Source organism: Heptranchias perlo, chromosome 10 (assembly GCF_035084215.1).
Source record: "Heptranchias perlo isolate sHepPer1 chromosome 10, sHepPer1.hap1, whole genome shotgun sequence".
NCBI lineage: Eukaryota > Metazoa > Chordata > Chondrichthyes > Hexanchiformes > Hexanchidae > Heptranchias > Heptranchias perlo.
In genome coordinates this window covers 27,514,118-27,536,520 of record NC_090334.1, presented here as the reverse complement: position 1 = coordinate 27,536,520, position 22,403 = coordinate 27,514,118, and the positions used below count along the sequence as shown (strand labels likewise).

Here is a 22,403-nt window from a genome sequence, read left to right as displayed (position 1 = left end):
AGAGGAAGTATTGCTGGATCTAGTAATGGGAAATGAACCAGAACAGATAAGAAAAGTAGGGCAACATCTAAGCAATAGTGATCGCAACATAATATGATTTAAGACAAAGATTGAGAAGGACATAAGTAAGACAAAGACCAAAGTAATAAATTGGGAAAAAATATGATTTTTAGGGGATGAAAATGGAACTAAGGAAAATAAACTGGAAAAATTTACTGACAGAGATAGAACAGCACTGGGAAACATTTAAAACGGTGATCAATAGAGTCCAGGATAAATATATCCCACTAAAAAGCAAGAACAAACTAGCCAGTAATAAGACACCATGGATGAATAAAGAAATAAGGGCAAAATTGAAACTAAAGATAAAGGCATACACTAAGTACATAGACAACAAAGGAGAGACTGACAAAGGGGACAACGAAAAGGTTAGGAAAGAAGTTTAAAAAAAATTAGGATGGCAAAGAGAAACTACAAAATTAAATGATCGAGGAATATAAAAAGAAATAGTAAGGTATTCTACAGACACATAAATACAGACACAGAAAAATCAGGAAAGGATCACTAAGGGATACACACAATAAACTCTCAGCAAATGGCAGAAATATTAAATAATTACTTTGCCTCACTATTTACCAGGGAGACTAACATAGTGGGCATAACATTAGAAGAAGAGATCAAAAAAGATATAAAGTTATTTAAGATAGAAAGGGGGGAGATAATTGATAAAGTAATCAAGCTCGGAGGATAAAACCCCTGGTTGGGATAGAGTGCATCCACGAACACTGAGAAGTTAGGGAAGAGATAGCAGAGGCACTACTACATACATATATAAAAATTAATTAGAAAAGGGAATAGCGGACAGCTAATGCAATTCCTATATTTAAAAAGGGAGATATAGACCAATTAGCTTAATGTTGGTGGTAGGAAAGATAATGGAATCCTTACTCAAAGATGTAATAGAAAAACATCTAGAAACCAAAAATATAATAAAGAATAGTCAGCATGAATTTCAAAAGGGAAGGTCATGCTTGACCAACCTTATTGAATTCTTCGAAGAAGTAACAGAAAGGGTAGATGGAGTAATGCAGATGATGTAATATATTTGGACTTTCAAAAGGCCTCAGATAAGGTACTTCATAGTAGACATAAGACTTAAGGTCAGAGCGTGTGGAGTTGGGACAAATAACAGAATGGATAGCAACCTGGCTACAAAACAGAAAAGAGAGTAGGGATTAAAGGTAGTTATTCAGGCTGGCAAAAGGTGGGAAGTGACGTTCCACAAGGATCGGTGCTGGGACCACTTGTTCACCCTTTACATAAACAATTTGGACTCTGGAATCAGAAGTACAATTCCAAAATTTGCAGACGACACCAAATTGGGGAGGGGTATAATTAATACTGAGGAGAACTGCAACAAAATACAAGATAACATTAATAAACTTGCAGAATGGGTGCCTAATTGACAAATGAATTTCAATATAGGTAAGTGTGAGGTGGTACGTTTTGATAGGAAGAATAAGGAGGCCACATACTGCTTGGAAAATAAGAGTTTAAATGGAATAGAGGAGCAGAGCGCTCTGGGGGTACACTTACACATCACTAAAAGTAGCGACACATGTTTTAAAGGCCATTAAAAAGCAAACAAAGCACTGGAGTTAATTTCTAGAGGGATAGAATTGAAAAGCAGAGAAGGTATGTTAAACTTGTATAGAACCTTGGTTAGACCACACTCTGAGTACTGTGAACAGTTCTGGTCTCCATATTATAAAAAGGATAGAGGCACTGGAGAAGGTGCAAGAAAGTTTTACTCGGATGATAACAGAACTGAGAGGTTATACCTATTGGGAAAGATTGAACAGGCTGGGGCTCTTTTCTGTAGAAAAGAGAAGACTAGGGGGTGACCTGATAGAGGTCTTTAAGATTATGAAAGGGTTTGATAGGGTAGACATAGAGAAGATGTTTCCACATGCGGGGGAAACCAGAACTAGGGACCATAAAATATAAGATAGTCACTAATAAATCCAATAGGGAATTCAGGAGAAACTTCTTTACCCAGAGAGTGGTTAGAATGTGGAACTTGCTACCACAAGGATTAGCATAGATGCATTTAAGGGGAAGCTAGATAAATACATGAGGGAGAAAGGACTAGAAAGATATGTTGATGGGGTTAGATGAAGAAGGGTGGAAGGAGGCTCATGTGGAGCATAAACACAGCATGGACCTGTTGGACCGAATGGCTTGTTTCTGTGCTGTAGTTTCTATGTAAATGGTAAGTCATGTTGAACCTATTTGAATTTTTTGACTAACGTGGCAGATAAGGGAGTGTCTATGGATGTTATTTTTATGGATTCCCAGAAGGTATTCGATAAGATTCCACACAAGAGACTTCTCAAAAATGAGCGCACATGGAATTGGAGGCAAGCTATTGAAATAGATAGGGAATTGGTTAGAAGATAAGAGATGGAAAGTAGGGATAATGGGTATGTACTCAAAATGGCAGGATGTGACTAGTGGTGTTCCCCGGGGATCTGTACTGTAGCCTCAGCTTTTCACTATATTTATGAATGACTTAGATGAAGGAATAAAGAGCCGTATATCCATGTTTGCTGATGACATCAAGTTAGGTGGCACAGTAAATAGTTGCAATGGGACATTGATAGATTGAGTGGGCAAATCTGTGCAGATGGCGTTCTATGTGGGGAAGGATAGTGGAAATCTGGAACTCTTCCCCCAAAAAGCTGCTGAGGCTTGGTCAATTGAAAATGTCAAATCTGAGTGATTATTTTTTTTGTTGGGCAAAGGTATTAAGGGTTATGGAACCAAGGCGCTATATAAATGCAAGCTGTTAAGATACAGATCAGCCATGATCTAATTGAATGGCAGAACAGCCTCGAGGGGCTGAATGGCCTACTCCTTTTGCTATATTACCTGTTTTTAAGGCTTATTTGTCAATTCCTGTTCAGTTTGATTTGGTGCAGTTCTATGAATATGACCAGTGAATTTTGATATTCCTTAATTAAATATAATGGTTGATTGTTTTAAAGGTTCTTATAAATTTGCTATCATTAACCCTAAATCATTTAAAATCCACTTTCTTCCCCCATCCTTTTTCTGATGTGTTTGTGACCATTCTTCTTGTGTGATGGTGAGAGTGCAAACTACACAACCCTGGAGGGGATCACAGCCAGGCCAGACTTGTCCGCGCCTTTGCGTGTCATGCATGCATCCATATATACACCTACATCATAAAATATTTTTCCCCTCCTGAGTTGGGTTCGTTATGCACCATGTGATCTTATGGGCTTCAATGAGATTATCTGACTTGTTTGACTATGTCAGCATCAAATATGAATTATTTATATACAATAATAGAGGAAATCTTACCGAATTGAATAATATATAACATGCTATAACTTTGTTTGAAATTAAGATTGGACTATTGAGTTTTCAAACATAATGTCAGTTATCTTGTCAAATTCAGCAAGTAGTAAAAAGGAGTTACACATTCAAACTAGTAAAAAATCAAATTTAAGACTCCTATCAGGAATTTCTTGTTACCATACAGAGTGACCAATTCATGAAATGAACTTCCTGTTAGAACAGTGGGGTTGAAAACAGTGAAATTATTTTAAAAGCCACTTGACTGCAGTAGGGGGAGTGTTGTGGCCTTTTTGGATGGCTGAGTTAGGTCGAGACAAATGCTCGCCCTCATTTTATGATTTGAGGAGTCATCAATCAGCTCTGTGTCCTACAGGTCAGGGTTAATTGTTCAGGACTGAAATGTGTATTAGTGTTGTACATGACAGATTTGTCAAATTTTAATGGAACAAATGTTATAAATTTTCAGTACATGGCATTAGATCAGCTAGAGCTAAGTGTCCTGATAGATAGCAGACAGAGTTAGTGGCATAGGTTGGAATCAGAGCTGCTTGTCTTTTTTTACAGCTGCCATTTCTGAGTGAGTTTTGTCTGTTCACGAGATATATTGCTTTGGTACCATGGTGCTATAAAATTGGTGGGAGAGATTTGTGACCTAGAATATCCTGCTTTCTAGGGTAGATTCAGCTTCTTGACAAGTATTAAAGGAAAATATATGCATTATCTTTCTCTCTACTTATTTTGTCATAAATTTTTAATTCTACTGGCTCTTGCTATTTAAGGTGCAGATGATGTTGAAAGCTTTCTGCTGGAGATTAATGGCTTCCTAAAAGAGATGTCTTGCCCTTATTCAGCGCTTCTCACAGGAGATTTTAAAGAGAGGCTAAAAAAGAAGGAAGACTGCTTAAAACTTCTGTGTAAGTTAAATTATTATTCTTATAGTTGATATTTTCCATGAATTTGTTATAGGAATTGCTACTGGAATCTTTTGTTGCATTTAATCAGTAAAATTGTTAATAGCATACGGCAAAGAAATGGATGTGCAAAGTAAGTTGTTTTAGAAGTAGTAATACTGTTTGGCAGCACTGTGTGGTACTTTCATCTGAAGCGTTTTAAGGCTATGCCTGACTCACCACCATTCACCACAAGATGTCCCCAAAATACTTTGTTACAAGAATTCAGAGCAGTCTTTGACTGGAGCTTTGAAGAAAGGATCTTTTGCTTAAGCAGCCACATGGTAACTTTTCAAAGTGGCTGTTCTTCACTTGTTTACCTAAATACGAAATTGACAGGCAGGAAAACACCAGCTGGTCCATCAAGCTTGCCTCATAGTGAATGTCAACATGCTGTTTGACTGTGGAGGCATCACACCCAAGCGTGATCATGTCCTCTCACCATCCAAATGCATGCTGTCCAATAAGAGTCACTGGATAGCAATCAGGATGGGAAACTTTGTTGATTTTTCCTTTTACCTCGCCCCCACTTTTCTCAGTCGAGGAGGAAAGACACGATCTGTGGTCAGCTATCTCAACAAAACCGTAACCAAACTTGAGACATCCTAGTCTATATACCCACTACTCCAGGATCATCCTGCAGAGCAAAGATAATCCCCGGCTTTGTTGCTCCAGGACCAAACTTGTCCTTAAACTCCTCCATCCTCCCCCCCCCCCCCCCCCCCAACAATGTTGCAAGGAGCTTGTGGACATCTTTATCACTAAGATTCAGACCACTTGTTTAGCTGCCTCTGCTGCTACCTCCATCCCCCCCCCCCCCCCCCCACATAGCCATGAACCTGCGCCTTTCTCTAGTTTTCTCCTATCTCTCGATATGCCGCCTTCAAACTCATCTTGTGCATGAGGCCCATCTCCTGCTCCTTTGGCTCCATTGCCACTAAACTGATCATCCAACTTCCCTTCCTGGCCCAAGTACTAGCCGACATTGTAAACGGTTTCCTCTTGGGTGTTGTCCCCCTACCGTTCAAAACCCCCGTCATCACCCCCTCCTCAAAAAAAAAAAAAAATCCACCATGATCCCTCTATTCTTGCAAACTACCACCCAATCTCCATCCTCCTTTACATCTCACAGGTTCTTGAACGTGACATCGCCCCTCAAATCCGTGCCCGTCTTTCCCGCAACTCCATGTTTGCTCTCCAATCGAGTTTCTGTCCCTGAAGTACTGAAACGCCACAAATCAAAGTCACTAATGACGTCCTCTGATTGTGATGCGTTATCCCTTCTCGATCTTCCTGTGGCCATTGACATTATTGACCACACCATCCTTCTCCAATGTTTTCCCTCCATCTCCTAACTCAATGGGATTGACCTCACTTCGTTCCAGCCTTACCTATCCAATCACAGCCAGAGCATCTCCAGCAATGGCTTTCATTCCTACCTTCATATCATTACCTCTCGAATACCCCAAGGATTTATCCTTGGCCCACTCCTCTTCACCGTCTACATGCAACCCCTTGGCAACATCATCCGTAGGCATGGTGTCAGTTTCCACGTATGCACTGATGGCATCCAGCTCTACCTCTCCTCCACCTCTCTTGACTCCTCCACTGCTTCTGTGTTGCCAGGCCGCTTGTCTGATATCCTGTCATGGATGAGCCCCAATCTTTTTCCAATTAAATATTAGGAAGACCGAAACCACCATCATTGGCCCCCACCACAAAACTTGGTATCGCGCTACCGATTCTGCAGCTATTGAACAAGACTGTTTGCAATCTCAGCATCCTATTCGACCCCCAGCTGAACTGCCGACCCCACATCCTCTCCATCTTCAAAGACCATTAACTTATACCTCCATAATATTGCTCGCTGTAGCCCATCTGCTGCTGGAACCCTCATCCATACCATTGTCACCTCCAGATTCGAATATTCTAATGCTCTCCTGGCTGGCCTCCCAACTTCCACCCTTCATTAACTTCAGCTCATCCAAAGCTCTGCTACCTGTAACTATCTCGCATCAAGTCCCGCTCACCCGTCACCTCAGTCCCCAACGCCTCTAATTTAAAATTCTCATCTTCGTGTTGAAATCCTTTCATGGTCTTGCCCCTCAATATTTTTGCAACCTCCTTCAGCACCACCCCACCCCCCCCCCCCCCCCCACTCCCGAACTCTCCGCGTGCATAATCCCCTCCGCCTTTACCCCATCATTGGCAGCTGTGCCTTCAGTCATCTAAGCCCCATGCTTTTGAATTCCCCCCTCAGACCCCTCCCTCTTTTAAGGCTCTCTTTAAAATCCACCTCTTTGATCAAACTTTTAGTCACTTGTCCTAATATCTTCTTTGGCTTAGTGTCCATTTTTGTCTGATTATGCCTCTACGAAGTGCCTTAGCACCTTTAACTTAGAAAAATGCCCTATGTAAAAGCAAGTTGTTGTATTAGACCATACTGTGCATCTACTACTAATCTGTTGGGGAACTTTCTGCTCTGAATTAGCATGTGTGATGTTTTTATTTTAAACGTACCAAGTTTACAAGAAGGAAGGACTTGCATTACCATAGTGACTACACTTCAAAAGTACTTCATTGGTTGGGTAAGGAATTGGTTGGGAAATGTGAGACGGAGTAGGGATAATGGGTACATACTCAAATTATCAGGATGTGACTAATGGTGTCTCCCAGGGATCTGTACTGGGGCCTCAGCTTTTCACTATATATTTATAAATGATTTAGGTGAAGGAATAGAGGGCCCCATGTCCAAGTTTGCTGACGACACTAAGTGGTACAGTAAGTAATTAGTGTAGATGGGAGTAGAAAGTTGCAAAGGGACATTAATAGATTAAATGAGTGGGCAAAACTGTGGTAGATGGAGTTCAATGTGGGGCAGTGTGATCCATTTTGCACCTAAAAAGATAGATCACAGTATTTAACAGATGGTGAAAAGCTAGGAACTGTGGGAGCAGAGTTTTAGGGGTTCAAGTACAGAAATCATTAAAAGCTGGTGGACAGGTACAAAAGATAATTTAAAAAGGCTAATGGCATGTTGGCCTGTACCTCAAGGGGGCTGGAATACAAAGGAGCAGAAGTTATGTTACCGTTATATAAAGCGCTGGTTAGACCCCATTTATTGTACTACGTTCAGTTCTGGGCACTGCACCTCAGGAAGGATATATTGGCCTTGGAGTGGGTGCAGCGCAGATTCATCAGCATGATACCTAGGCTAAAAGGGTTAAATTATGAGGACGTGTTGCATAGACTAGGCTTGTATTCCCTTAAGTTTAAAAGATTAAGGGGTGATCTAATTGATGTGTTTAATATGATTAAAGGAGTTGATAGGGTAGATAGAGAGAAACAATTTCCTCTGGTGGGGGAATCCAGAACAAGGGGCTTAACCATAAAATTAGAACCAGGCTGTTCAGGGAACACTTTTCTCCCAAAAAGCTGTTGAGACTAGGTCAGTTGAAAATTTCACAGCTGAGATTGATAGATTTTTGTTAGGCAAGGATATTCAGGGTTATGGAACCAAGGTGGGTGTGTGGAGTTAAGATACAGATCAACCATGATCTAACTGAATGGTGGAACTGGCTCGAAGGGCTGACTGGCCTACTCCTGTTCCTATATGCCCAAAGCGCTTTGGGGCGTCCTGAGGTTGTGAAAGGCACTGTATAAATGCAAGTCCTTCTAAGTTTACAAAGCAGAATTAGTTCTAACTAAACTTTACCTAGAATTGTTTTTTATTTAAATGTTTTATTTTATTTTTTTAAATCTGTGGAGAGTTTGCAATGTGCTCTGCTAAATATTGATCCTCTGCACATATTGTCTGGTACACTATGCTGGAAATGTGTTTGTGATAATGAACAGAACTTTGCTTTTTTTTTCTCAGCACAAGATGAATTTTGTTTGGAGCATTTAGTCTCCTGTAGTAAAATGAACCTGCCTTATTGAAGAGCAACTAATAAGGCGTTGTTGCTTTAATAAATAAAATATATGAGGCTAAAGTAAATTAGCTGCTTAATTTCCTCTCCAAAGGAAATTGACAACTGTTTGCTTTGATCAGTACATTTTTAAATATATTAACTACAGACTTGTTAAAAAGGTACAAGGCCTCTTGTCTATATCTGTTTGCTTCCAGTATATCTGTCGTCTGAGCTTCAAACTGCTAGGATCCTGCACTGTAAATCCCCTACCGTGTCTAAAGCTGAAGACAATGAAGAAGTTCGTCGGGAAATTAAATCTATCTGTACAACACTGGGTTTGCCCTGTCCTGTATCTGGTGCTGCCGATGCACAGTTATTTCAGACTGTAGAGGAAAAGGTTTGTGCTACAGTTTATTTTTCTCAATACCTGATGTTTATTTGCTCCATTGGAACCACTTCTAAATATATTTTGTTCTCTCAGGTGAAAAATGTTACTTCCAAAATTCCAAAAAACCATGTGGGAGAACCATTGCTGAAGCTAACACTAACTCCTGACCACTGGGTAAGGGACTGCTTTTAAGAAAGAAGAAAACACTTCACATAGAATGAATTATTTTGAATTGCAGTCACTGTTATGTGGGTAAACATCGCAGCTATTTTGTGCACAGCAATATCGCTCAACCAGCAATGAGATGAATGACCACTAAATGTGTTTTTGATGGTGCTGGTTGAAGGCAGAATATTGGTCAGGACACTGGCAGTTAACTGTTCCTCTTTGCATCGGGCTATGGGATTTTTAACATCCACATAAATCATAGGAACCTTGCAAGTGTCAGCCTGAATTATATGCTGAAGTTTTGACCTCAAAGTTACCAATGAGCCAGGCTGACACTTGAGCTTAACTATATGCCTTAACTAGTCTAATAATGAGCTAACATCAACGGTATTAAGCAGCAAGAGACTGGTGCACAGCAAAGAGTCAGCAGAGTGTGGAGTTTAGCCTCGATTGGTATTTAGCCTTGAGATGCAGTTGGCCTAAAACTATATTTGAGGGGTTAAGTCACTATATTGTTAGGTTTGGTTTAGTTAGACTTGGAAGAGAAAAGTTTGATTTAATATGCAGGAACAGCTTAAGGCCTCTAATGTACGGCACCTGTGTGACATGATAGGAACTGGATGTTTGTCTGAGATGACTATATATGCAGGAAGTGTCTTGCACTGTTTGCATTCGAGCTCAAAGTTTCTGAAGTTGAAAGAATCTGCATTTGTTATATAGCTTTTCACATCCTTGGGACATCCCAAAGCACTTCACAGCCAAAAAGTTACTTTTGAAGTTTAGTTGTGTAGGCAAACATGGCTGCCAACTTACACACAGCAAAGTCCCACAAACAAGATTGAGATAATGACCAATTAATGTGTTTTGGTGGTGAGGGGTGAATGTTGGCCAGACACCAGGAGAAACTCCCTGCTCTTTGTTGAAAACATGCTGAGATTTCTTTTAAAGTCCATCTGATGTGGAAAATGAGGCCTCGGTTTAACTTCTCTGCCTAACGACGACATTTCCAACAATGCATCACTCCTTTAATCCACTGAAGTGTTGGCCTAGATTTGGGTGGAGTGGGACTTGAACCTGCAACTTTTTGACTTGGAGGTGGGAGTGCTACCACTGAACGAAATTGACAAAAGCAAAGTCTGCAGTACATTCAGATATATGGTTTCTGCTATGGCATTCTGTAGATATAGCACATGAATATATTGTGTAAGAACTTCAGAAAGAAAGAACATACATTTATAAAGTACCTCATTACATCTCTCAAATGTTCCAAAAAGCTTCAGTTGCAACGAATTGCCAATTGCAACTGTTACTGTTATGTAAACTTTAAATGGGCCATGTTTAATACAAAGCCCTTCCTATAGGTCTGCATTTATTTGTGTTAGTGTACAGACTGATTTAGATATTTGTTGTACATTCTATTTGCACAATTCAGCGTTTTATTTTTTATGTTCTATCATAGAAAACACGTAAAGATAGAAGCTGTACATTTCTTATCATGCCTTATCACTTCATCTGTAACATTGCTAGGCTATCTGTTAGGTAATGATGGAAAACTATGAGCTCGGTCCTTGTTTCAAATTTTTTAAATGGTGGCGATACTAGGTAAGTGCACTGTCTGTTGCAGAACTTAACCGTACAGAAATCACCCAGGTTTGGTCATAGCCGGGGCAGCAGTAGTAAGTAGCTGGGGCAGTAGTAGTATTGGGAACGCAGTAGGAGTGCTGCAGATGACCTTTGCACCCTGGATCCCTGGATCACCCAGGGATCTTAAACTGATTGTTGGCCAGTGTTAATGTTTCTGTAGGACAGGATCTTGTTCGGCAGCGATGTACGCAGTGGACAAATATTCTTCCAAAACTTGCATATGAAGAATGGCGTCTTGTGTGTGGCACTGGCACCCGTGAAACTATACTGCTGTATGAAGTAATACCTTCAAGGGAGAAAATTGGGAGAAAGATAAGGCAATGAAATCTATTAATGCAAAGAATTTTTAAAAATCTAGTTTTTAATATAGCCCTTCTAAGCTGACATTTTTTAGTGTCTTGCAGATGTTAATTTGAAATCTTTTTAATATGTGAATTTCATGCTTTTCAAAATATTAGTGGCAGGGTTGTTTAGAGAGCAGAGTATTTCATAAAAGCGTCATGAAAACTGTTGGATACTAAAAAAAAAGGTTTCATGGAAAAAGAGGCAGAATATTATCCCCAAACAATTGTAAAATTACAGAATCCCATGTCATAAAAACTGAATTTGTCTGATATTCAGGTTAATGGTGACTGAACAACAAACAATATTTCCGTTGTATATTTATTATAGACAACCCCACTGGTTTTCTGTTTTCAAGGAAAATGTGGTGTCCCAATTACAGTCCCCAAAAAAGTGGTTTCAAATCCAGAATCCCATGTAATAAATACAGAATTTGATCTCACTGTAAACAAGTGCCTGCAATTGTTGCCTGGTATTCTTACAGAAAAGCAAATGTAGGCATCAAGATGGAGGAAAGGATTGCATGGTAGATTATACCAAATCAGGGAAATGTGTTGCGGAGGTTAATAATTTGGGAATTGTCATTGTTTTAAATTTATTTTTAAATGGTGATGTCAGTTGCAGTAGTTAGAATTTAGCCTGTAGTTTTATTTTTATGAAGATGGTATTGTACCCTAGATTGTTTTCTGCTGAATCTGACTTCAGTATTACATGTCAGTTTCCATATCTGGGCCTATTGCCCATTCCAATATAGATCATCTTGGAAATAGCTGCAGTATGACAGATGGACTTAATGGATTTATTGAGTGTACAGTCATCAGTAAGTAGTTCGTTTGGATTGCTTAGATTACTCTACAAGGACATAAATGAATGGTGGGCAAGTTGTATTAATTGCTATATCTGAGAGCTGATGGATGGCCAGTAGTGCTTCTATGGCTGTCAGTGGATAGCACTCTCACCTCTGAGTCAGAAGGTTTTCGATTCAAGTGCCATTCCAGGGACTTGAGCACAAAATCCAGTGCAGTACTGAGGGAGTGTTGCACTGTCGGAGGTGCCGTCTTTTGGATGAAACGTTAAAACCGAGGCCCCGTCTGCCCTCTCAGGTGAACGTAAAAGATCCCATGGCACTATTTTGAAGAAGAGCAGGGGAACTCTCCCTAGTGTCCTGGCTAACATTTATCCCTCAGCCAACACCACTTTTTAAAAAAAAAAATTATCAGGTCATTATCACATTACTGTTTGTGGGAGCTTGCTGTGCGCAAATTGGCTGCCGTGTTTCCTACATTACAACAGTGACTGCACTGCAAAAGAAAGCACTTCATTGGCTGTAAAGTGCTTTGGGACTTTTTGAGGTCATAAAAGGTACTATATAAATGCAAGTCTTTGTTCTTCTATGAAAGAATGACTAGATCTAAAGTAGTTAGTGAGGTCTGTATTTGCATATACAGCTGCAGATCTTGTGTACTGTGGATATGAGACACAATTTATGTTCATATGCACAATCCTGTGTCAGAGAAGCATGTGATCAGTTGACCTTTCCTCCTTGAATCCAGATTGAGAGTTAATCTAGAGAAGAGAGTTCCTGGAGTTGATGAATCTTGTATTTCATGATAGATTGAATAACTTTGTTCAAATGTGTTGAGGTCAGATGGGTTTGTGGATGAATGCACAAGGGAGGGAGAAGACGACAAGTTGAGAGAGAAACGTTTTTGCAGACTTCACCGTGCCAATATTTGTAGCTAGAGCGTCACAAGAGGACAAAAGGTTATTTTTCTCATGCTCAGCTCAAAAAGCCATCAAGAAAGAGAGCCTTAAAAAAAAACACAATATTTGCTCCAGAATTTAGGATTTTGCTGCAACAAAGGTAAGTGTACCCACTGCTGGCACCTTCTAGACATGTAACCGCACACGAATCGAGGTGGTGTCCATCTGACACCCTGACCTCCTCACGGGTACGGTAGCATAGTGGTTATGTTACTGGATTAGTAATCCAGAGGCCTGGACTAATAATCTGGAGTCATGAGTTCAAATCCCGTTACGGCAGCTGGGGAATTTAAATTCAATTAATTAAATAAAATCTAGTATCAGTAATGGTGGCCATGAAACTACCGGATTGTCGTAAAAACCCATCTGGTTCACTAATGTCCTTTAGGGAAGGAAACCTGCCATCCTTACCCGGTCTGGCCTATATGTGACTCCAGACCCACAGCACTGTGGTTGATTCTTAATTGCCCTCTGAAATGGCCCAGCAAGCCATTCAGTTGTAAAATCTCGCTAAATAAAGTCATAATAAGAATAAAACCAGACAGACCATCCAGCATTGGACCACTAGGCACCGGACACGACAAAGGAAAACCAAGCCCAGTGGACCCTGCAAAGTCCTCCTCACTAGCAACTGGGGACATGTGCCAAAATTGGGAAGAGCTGTCCCACAGACAAGTCAAGCAACAGCCTGACAAAGCCTACTCACAGAATCATACCTCTCAGCTGACGTCCCTGACTCTTCTGTCTCCATCCCTGGGTATGTCAGACTGGCAAGACAGACCCATCAGAGGTGGCGGTACAGTGATATACAGTCAGGACGGAGTGGCCCTGGGAGTCCTCAACATTGACTCTGGACCCCATGAAATCTCATGGCATCAGGTCAAACATGGGCAAGGCAACCTCCTGCTGATTACCACCTACCACACTCCCTCAGCTCGTGAATCAGTCCTCCTCCATGTTGAACACCACTTGGCTGAAGCACTGAGGGTAGCAAGGGCACAGAATGTACTCTGCGTGGGGGACTTCAATGTGCTTTACCAAGAGTGGCTCAATAGCACCACTACTGACCGAGCTGGCCGAGTCCTGAAGGATATAGCTGCCAGACTGGGTCTGCGGCAGGTGGTGAGCAAACCAACACGAGGGAAAAACTTATTTGACCTCGTCCTCACCAATCTACCCGTTGCAGATGCATCTGTCCATGATAGTATTGGTAGGAGTGACCACCGCACAGTCCTCGTGGAGACAAAGTCCTGTCTTTGCACTGAGGACACCATCCAACGTGTTGTGTGGCACTACCACCGTGCTAAATGGGATAGATTCAGAACAGATGTCGCAGTTCAAAACTGGGCATCCATGAGTCGCTGTGGGTCATCAGCAGCAGAATTGTATTCCAGCACAATCTGTAGCCTCTTGGCCCGGCATATTCCTCACTCTACCATTACCAACAAGCCAGGGGATCAACCCTGGTTCAATGAGGAGTGTAGACGAGCATGCCAGGAGCAGCACCAGGCGTACCTAAAAATGAGGTGCCAACCTGGTGAAGCTACAACTCAGGACTACGTGCATGCTAAACAGCGGAAGCAACATGCTATAGACAGAGCTAAGCGATTCCACAACCAACGGATCAGATCAAAGCTCTGCAGTCCTGCCACATCCAGTCGTGATTGGTGGTGGCCTCTAGCCAAGCTGTTCCAGTGCAGCTACAACACTGGAATCTACACGACAATGTGGAAAATTGCCCAGGTATGTCCTGTCCACAAAAAGCAGGACAAATCCAATCCGGCCAGTTACCGCCCCATCAGTCTACTCTCAATCATCAGCAAAGTGATGGAAGGTGTCGTCGACAGTGCTATCAAGCAGCACTTACTCACCAATGACCTGCTCACCGATGCTCAGTTTGGGTTCCGCCAGGATCACTCGGCTCGAGACCTCATTACAGCCTTGGTCCAAACATGGACAAAAGAGCTGAATTCCAGAGGTGAGGTGAGAGTGACTGCCCTTGAAATCAAGGCAGCATTTGACCGAGTATGGCACCAAGGAGCCCTAGTAAAATTGAAGTTAATGGGAATCGGGGAAAACTCTCCAGTGGCTGGAGTCATACCTAGCACAAAGGAAGATGGTAGTGGTTGTCATCTCAGCCTCAGGATACTGCCCTGAGGAACTCCTGCAGTGGTGTCCTTGGCCCAACCATCTTCAGCTGCTTCATCGATGACCTTCCCTCCATCATAAGGTCAGAAATGGGGATGTTCGCTGATGATTGCACAGTGTTCAGTTCCATTTGCAACCCCTCAAATAATGAAGCAGTCCGTGCCCGCATGCAGCAAGACCTGGACAACATCCAGGCTTGGGCTGATAAGTGGCAAGTAACATTCGTGCCAGGCAATGACCATCTCCAACAACATAGAGTCTAACCATCTCTTCTTGACATTCAACGACATTACCATCGCCGAATCCCCCACCATCAACATCCTGGTGGTCACCATTGACCTGAAACTTAACTGGACCAGCCATATAAATACTGTGGCTACAAGAGCAGGTCAGAGGCTGGGTATTCTGCGGCGAGTGACTCACCTCCTGACTCCCCAAAGCCTTTCTACTATTTGCAAGGCACAAGTCAGGAGTGTGATGGAATACTCTCCACTTGCCTGGATGAGTGCAGCTCCAACAACACTCAAGAAGCTCAATACCATCCAGGACAAAGCAGCCCGCTTGATTGGCACCCCATCCACCCCCCTAAACATTCACTCCCTTCACCACTGGCGCACTGTGGCTGCAGTGTGTACCATCCACAGGATGCACTGCAGCAACTCGCCAAGGCTTCTTCGACAGCACCTCCCAAACCCGCGACCTCTACCATCTGGAAGGACGAGCAGCAGGCACATGGGAACAACACCACCTGCACGTTCCCCTCCAAGTTGCACACCATCCCGACTTGAAAATATATCGCCGTTCCTTCATCATCGCTGGGTCAAAATCCTGGAACTCCCTTCCTAACAGCACTGTGGGAGAACCTTCACCACACGGACTGCAGCGGGTCAAGAAGGCGGCTCACCACCACCTTCTCAAGGGCAATTAGGGATGGGCAATAAATGCCGGCCTCGCCAGCGACGCCCGCATCCCATGAACGAATGGGAAAAAAAATATTAGGACCAACTTGGTTTCTTCAGATGCGACTCTGTGGCACCTGATACTCCACATTTCTGGTTCTCGCCTGGCCACCATTGCTTGTGCTCAGAAGCTGAGCATATCCTGGATTGCTTCCAGCTCTACATCGCACTGCCTCCCAGCCCCCACCTCCCCCATGAGTGTTTCCAGTCCCCCACTGGTTCCAGCCTCATTTCTCCCCTTACTTCTCTTGGACCGCCTCAGTGCTCTAGTCCTTATAGCTCCGTTCTTTGCTCTGCCCTCAATACTTTCAGCCCTCTATTTCCACTCTGGTCCCAGCTTCCATCCAACTCCTAATACAACTACCTCAAGTACCATATCAGCCACCATCCCCCCAACCCCCCGAAGCTGCATTATCATCCAGCTCCGCCTCCCTGTACTCTGCTACCATCCGACCGAGTATTCCCTAGACCTTAATGCTCCCACATTTCATTTTCCATTATTGCCTCCAGGTCCTATCCACCCCACTCCTTCAGGCTGTGGCTTTTTTCCTCCCACCCTTGAACTCCGATTCCACACCTTGCTTATATCTTACCACAATATATCTTACCACAATCCCCAGCCAGCCCCACCTTCACAAGCACTCATGTTACAACATTTCTCTGACTGCCTCCTCTGCCCCCACCTCCAACCTGATGTATGTTGCTTCCCATCTTCCTGTCTTTACAACAATGTAAGGAAGTAAATTAGTAAAGGAATGTGCGATAGAACCAGATGCACACACTGAAGATATACAGAGAAGAGAGGAGACTAAAGGAAGCAGAAACAGGCAGAAAGTGAGACAAAAGAATTGAAAACTGCAGTTGAACAGAGTGGTGCAGATGCTAGTGATGTAAATATGTGACAACCATAAGAGAGAGACAGACATTAACAAAAAGAACTGCAGAGTGGGAAAAGTCACAGGTACAATTATGGAAAGATATAGAATTTCTCCTTGAGCAATGCCATCGATATCAGCTATATTATACATTGTTACATGCTGTAACTCTCCTGTTACAAAACTGCATAACTGCTGACTCATTCGTGAACACCACATGACATCCATTTGTGTTATATAATAGTGTTGCATGATATGATCTTGTCTTCATGAAACATCTTCTCCAATTGAGCAACATCACGAAAAATAGCATTGTATCCAAAATAATGTAAAAGAATGCATTGAAACAAGGAGTAGCTGTATTTTTTTACATTTTGGATATGATTTCTCTGCCTAGCTAGTTTGCACACCATCTGACATCAATTTTCTCTCCCTCATTGTACTCATGCTAAAACAATGAGTATTAGCTTCCTGACTGAAAAATGAAACTCTTATAAAGATTTTTGATATCCTGTCTGTTGATCTCTTTGGAGGAATTGACATTGAGTAGCTGCTGAACCAAGTATTGTACAAGAGATGAATTAACATGCACTATCCTTTTCCATGGTGGTATTAATAGCTTTTCCAAACAAGTTACTCTTTCCTTCCCACTTTTGCCCCCACTCCAATTGTATAATATAGCACTCATTGTTTAAAGAATGTATTTAAAGTAAAATGGATAAGAAAAAGAATTGTGCTGATGATGGCACTTGATCTATAATACCTCATACAATAGTTTAATATAGGAGTGCACCTACCCTATTGCAGGAATCACATTTGTTTAACACACCAAATATCCATTATGACACCTCTAAGTGAGGTTACAAAGTAATGCGTAATTATTAGCTGTTTTGAGTTTTAAACTGATCTGAACAGTGTCCTTGCTTCAGCCAGTATAACTTTTTTGCCTTCTCTTTCCTCTGCTTGTCTCATTATTTATTGACCTTGTCCGTTATTATATCTATCTTGTCTTAATTTAATTCTCTTATCTTTTAGTTCAGGCCTGTGTTTCCTTTTCATCTTCTCATTGTCTTTCATCATTTTTGATGCTGCCATTTCCAGAACTATTGTAAATCACTAGCTATATGCAGATCACAATGTTCAAAATCATTAGTACAGCATACGCCTCATAGTAAAAGTACGTGTTCAACAAGACTATGGCATTCAAAACGTCCAATGGGGTTTTGGTGTAACTCCACATACAACTCTAATTAAACTCAAAGCTATGGGAAATGGCTGAAGGAGAGGAAATTATGGGGAAGAACTTGCTCCCAAAATAACGGAGGAGCTCGAGTGCTCTACGTTTTTAATGGCGAATCAAAGGAACAAGTTCCTGGGTTTGCATGTGTACAGTAAAATGTGGAAATCGTAAACGTGCTTGTATTGGTTCGCCGGCGATTTGACTGCTGCGAATTAAAGGGCTACCACATGCTGCAATCATTGAAATCACTGAAAAATCGCAAACTTGCTCATCTGCCCAGCTGGAAAGTAACTAATTAAGCCACCAAAAGATACGCTTAAAAATACCAGTTCTAAACTAAATTTTAAAAGCGCGGTTATTCTTAATGACTGCCAAACCAACTAAAAATTAAATTTTAAAAATGTGGAGTCTCATATTACTCATAGTTTTTGGTCATTTAAAAAAATTAAAAAGAATTACATTTTTTTCCAAATTTTTCCTTTGTCTCTTAAATTCGATCATTCCTTTGGCATTTTATTTTTTAAAAAATTAAAATTTTTTATTTACAATGACTTCCAGAATACTAACTTTAAATGAATGAAGTCTGCTTGCTTGCTTGTGGGCCTGACTTCTCTTCCTGACAGATTTTATGGGGGTGTCTTCTATTCTCACAGACTGCTCCATGCGCATCAACTTACCCTGCACAGAGGCTGGGTTGATAGTGCACAATTTTTATAAAAGTTTAAAACCAAGCAAGTTGACACCACAGAGCCTGCAGTAAGTACATTCGTTAATTTAATTCGCAGGGACTACAGCGAGCGTTGCCACACCCCTTTGCGCAAGTTCTGGCCCAATGAGTTCTTGCTAGAGGAGTAATATTGTAGTTGGGGTGGGGGGGAAATAATGAGTCGAGTACCTCAGGGCTTGGTGCTGGGACCATAACTGTTTCTAATTTACATAAATAACCTGGATTCGGAAACTCAATGAAAAGTGGTCAGATTTGCAGATGATAGCAAATTGGATGGGGAGGTGGAATCATAAGAAGCAGCTCAGAAATTACAGAATGAATTGGACAATCTTTCTAAGTGGGCAGAACAATGGCAGATTAAATTTAATACGGAAAATGTAAAGTGCTAGACATGGGAAACAAAAACATGTAATGCAGGTACTTCATGAATGAAGTTGAAATTGCTAAGGAAGTAGTTGGAAGGAGGAGTCTTGGTAGATTCAATGCTAAACATGTCCATCCAAAGCAGAGCAGCAATCAGAGGCCAATATGATGTTGAACTGCATAGGTAGGACAGTAGAATATAAGTCATAGTAGATACAGCACAGGAGGAGGCCATTCGGCCCATCGGCCTGTGCCGGCTCTTTGAAAGAACTATCCAATTGGTTCTATTCCCCTGCTCTTTCCCCATAGCCCTCTAAAATTTTTTCCCTTCAAGTATTTATCCAATTCCCTTTTGAAAGTTACTATTGAATCTGCTTCCACCATTACAACTCGCTGCATTAAAAAACGTTTCCTTGTGTCATCTCGGGCTCTTTTGCCGATCACCGTAAACCTGAGTCCTCTGGTTACTGGCCCTTCTGCCACTGGAAACAGTCTTTCCTTATTTACTCTGTGAAAACCGTTCATGATTTTGAACACCTCTATCAAATCTCTCCTTAACCTTCTCTGTTCTAAGGAGGACAACCCCAGCTTCTCCAGTCTCTCCACGTAACTGAAGTCCCTCATCCCTGGCACCATTCTAGTAAATCTCTTCTGCACCCTTGCTAAGGCCTTGACGTCCTTCCTAAAGTGTGTTGCCCAGAATTGAACACAATACTCCAGCTGAAGCTTAACCAGTGTTTTATAAAGGTTTAGCATAGCTTCCTTGCTTTTGTACTTCATGCCTCTATTAATACAGGAGTACAGGAGCAAGGATGTCTTACTGCGATTATACAGGGCCTTGGTGAGACCACACCTGGAGTATTGTGTGCAGTTTTGGTCTCCTTACCCAAGAAAGTATATACTTGCCATAGAAGGAGTGCAGTGAAGGTTCACCAGATTGATTCCTGGGATGGCAGGACTGTCATATGAGGAGAGATTGGGTCGACTCGGCCTGTATTCACTCGAGTTTAGAAGAATGAGAGGGGATCTCATTGAAACATATAAAATTCTGACCGGGCTAGACAGACTGGATGCAGGGAGGATGTTTCCCCTGGCTGGGGGGTCCAGAATGAGGGATCTCGTTCTCAGGATACGGGGTAGGACATTTAGGACTGAGATGAGAAGTTTCTTCACTCGGAGGGTGGTGAACCTGTGGAATTCTCTGCCGCAGAAGGCTGTGGAGGCCAAGTCACTGAATATATTTAAGAAGGAGCTAGATAGATTTCTAGACACAAAAGGCATCAAGAGGTATGGGGAGAGAGCGGGAATATGGTATTGAGATAGAGGATCAGCCTTGATCATATTGAATGGCGGAGCAGGCTAGAAGGGCCGAATGGCCTACTCCTGCTCCTATTTTTTATGTTTCTATGTTAATAAAGCCCAGGATCCCATATACTATTTTAACAGCCTTCTTAACTTGTCCTGCCATCTTCAAAGATTTGTGTATGTGCACCCCTAGGTCTCACTGTTCCTGCACCCCCTTTAAAATTGTACTATTTAGTTTATATTGCCTCTCTTCATTCTTCTTACTAAAATGCATCATTTCACAATTCCCTGCGTTAAATTTCATCTGCTATGTGTCTGCCCATTTCCCCAGTCTGTCTATGTCCTCCTGAAGTCTGTTACTATCCTCCACATTGTTTACTACATTTCCAAGTTTCATGTCATCTGCACACTTTGAAATTATACCCTGGATACCCAATTGCAGGTCATTAATATATATCAAAAGGAACAGTGGTCCTAATACTGACCCCTGGGTAGTTTGTAATAACTTCAGAACCAAGCTTTGCGGGAGTACCATCACCACAAGAACTACGGCAGTTCAAGAAGAGCCACCACCATCATCTCAGGAGTAAGGATGAGTAATAAATGCAGCTGTACCAGAATCACCTGCATCCTGAAAATAGATTTTTTTTAACCCAATTGTTTATGCAGATTTTTTTTTTGAAGTATCCCTTGGCTGCATTAACTGCTCAGCTGAGCTGCTGTTGGACCCCCTGTATTTAATGGGCCTGCATAACATGTAACATGATTTAACTTATTTCTCTATCAATAGTAATCTGTATTTTTATCATCTTTCTGCTCAGGAGAACCTTTTGGCAATAAATGCTGCCCTCACCAGTGAGTATGAGTGCCGCAGAAGAATGTTGATCAAACGTTTAGATGTGACTTTCCAGTCATTCGGGTGGTCTGACAAAGCCAAGGTAAGAGCCGAAGTCTAAGGATACAGAAGGTAATATACCTTGAGGCAGCTCCTTGCTTTTGCAGCCTGGCTCCCAAAACCTGATTCAATCTGTGACTGCATTCTAACTTTCAAAATTGAGAATTCTGTTTGGTTATGCACTGTGGATTCAAGTAGTATATAAGTACTAAATAAATGTAACGAGTAGGGTGTTATTAAATTAATCCAAGAATGCTTGAAATATTTTGTCATTTCATGTCAGCATGGGGGTTTATTGAATATTTTTTGAAGTATTTTCTGGGAAAGCTAGAAAGGTGTGAAGGGTGTTGATCACTTACAAACTAATTTAATTGTTGGGGGTGGGGGGGGAATAAAGGAGAGGTGAGACATTTGGAGGAAGGAGTTGCTGTCTGACTACATTCCTCGCTCCTAGTGACTGGCTCAGAGCAGCTCTGGTGGAGGCATAGGTGCAGGTCACCTGAGTGGTCTGGAAAAGGTAGAAAAATGGAGGGTGAAATATGCATTAGGATTAAAAAAAACTCTGAAATTTTTCTTTGGTGCGACAAAGCTATTAATTTGCAGTTTATTTAGAGAAAGTCCAAAGAAATACATTTCTAAAGGCAGCTCTTGTTTGAATTTAGAAGTTTGTCTTTAGATGTTTACAAAATATAATATTTCTAGATGGAATTAATTATGTATTTTAAAATTTGCAAAGAAAATTAAGTACTCGAAGATGTGTCCAAAAATTGCATTTAGATATGAGAAGATGTACGATAGATGTTATTTTTCCTTGACTCATCGAAAGGTAGTTGGACTTCCGTTATCTGCCATGAGAGGTCGCCCTCTGGTGGATAATGGAAATTGACACATAATCCAGGCCGGGTTGGAATAAGAAGTAAACAATTTTACAACACCAAGTTATAGTCCAACAATTTTATTTTAAAATCCACAAGCTTTCGGAGGCTTCCTCCTTCCTCAGGTGAATGTGGAAATGAAATCCTCGAACCTTTCGCATTTATAAATCACAGAACAATGCCTGGTGATTACAGATAGTCTTTTCAACTGCCCGTTGCCAAGGCAACCAAAGTGTTCAGACAGATAGGTGTTACCTACAGGGCCACCGAATATACAAATGGCCAGAACTAAAAAAACAGATGATGTGGAGATGCCAATTAAAAAAAGAGTGACAGAGGCAGAAACATAGAAACATCCGGAAGGAAAAGACAGCAATTGACCCGTTATATTAAAAACAGATAACATTTGTTTGCTGGTGGGGTAACGTGTAGCGTGACATGAACCCAAGATCCTGGTTGAGGCCA

At 41.6% G+C, this 22,403-nt stretch overlaps 1 protein-coding gene across 1 annotated transcript in view; it reads left to right on the top strand.

Annotated features, from left to right (window-relative positions):
- Positions 1 to 22,403, top strand: part of fam98b (family with sequence similarity 98 member B) — a 44,812-nt gene that overhangs the window by 9,464 nt on the left and 12,945 nt on the right. Inside the window, exons 3-6 of the mRNA XM_067991370.1 lie at positions 4,164 to 4,298; positions 8,461 to 8,642; positions 8,727 to 8,807; positions 20,990 to 21,106. Coding sequence (XP_067847471.1) covers positions 4,164 to 4,298; positions 8,461 to 8,642; positions 8,727 to 8,807; positions 20,990 to 21,106 — 515 coding nt within the window. The remainder of the gene's footprint in view (positions 1 to 4,163; positions 4,299 to 8,460; positions 8,643 to 8,726; positions 8,808 to 20,989; positions 21,107 to 22,403) is intronic.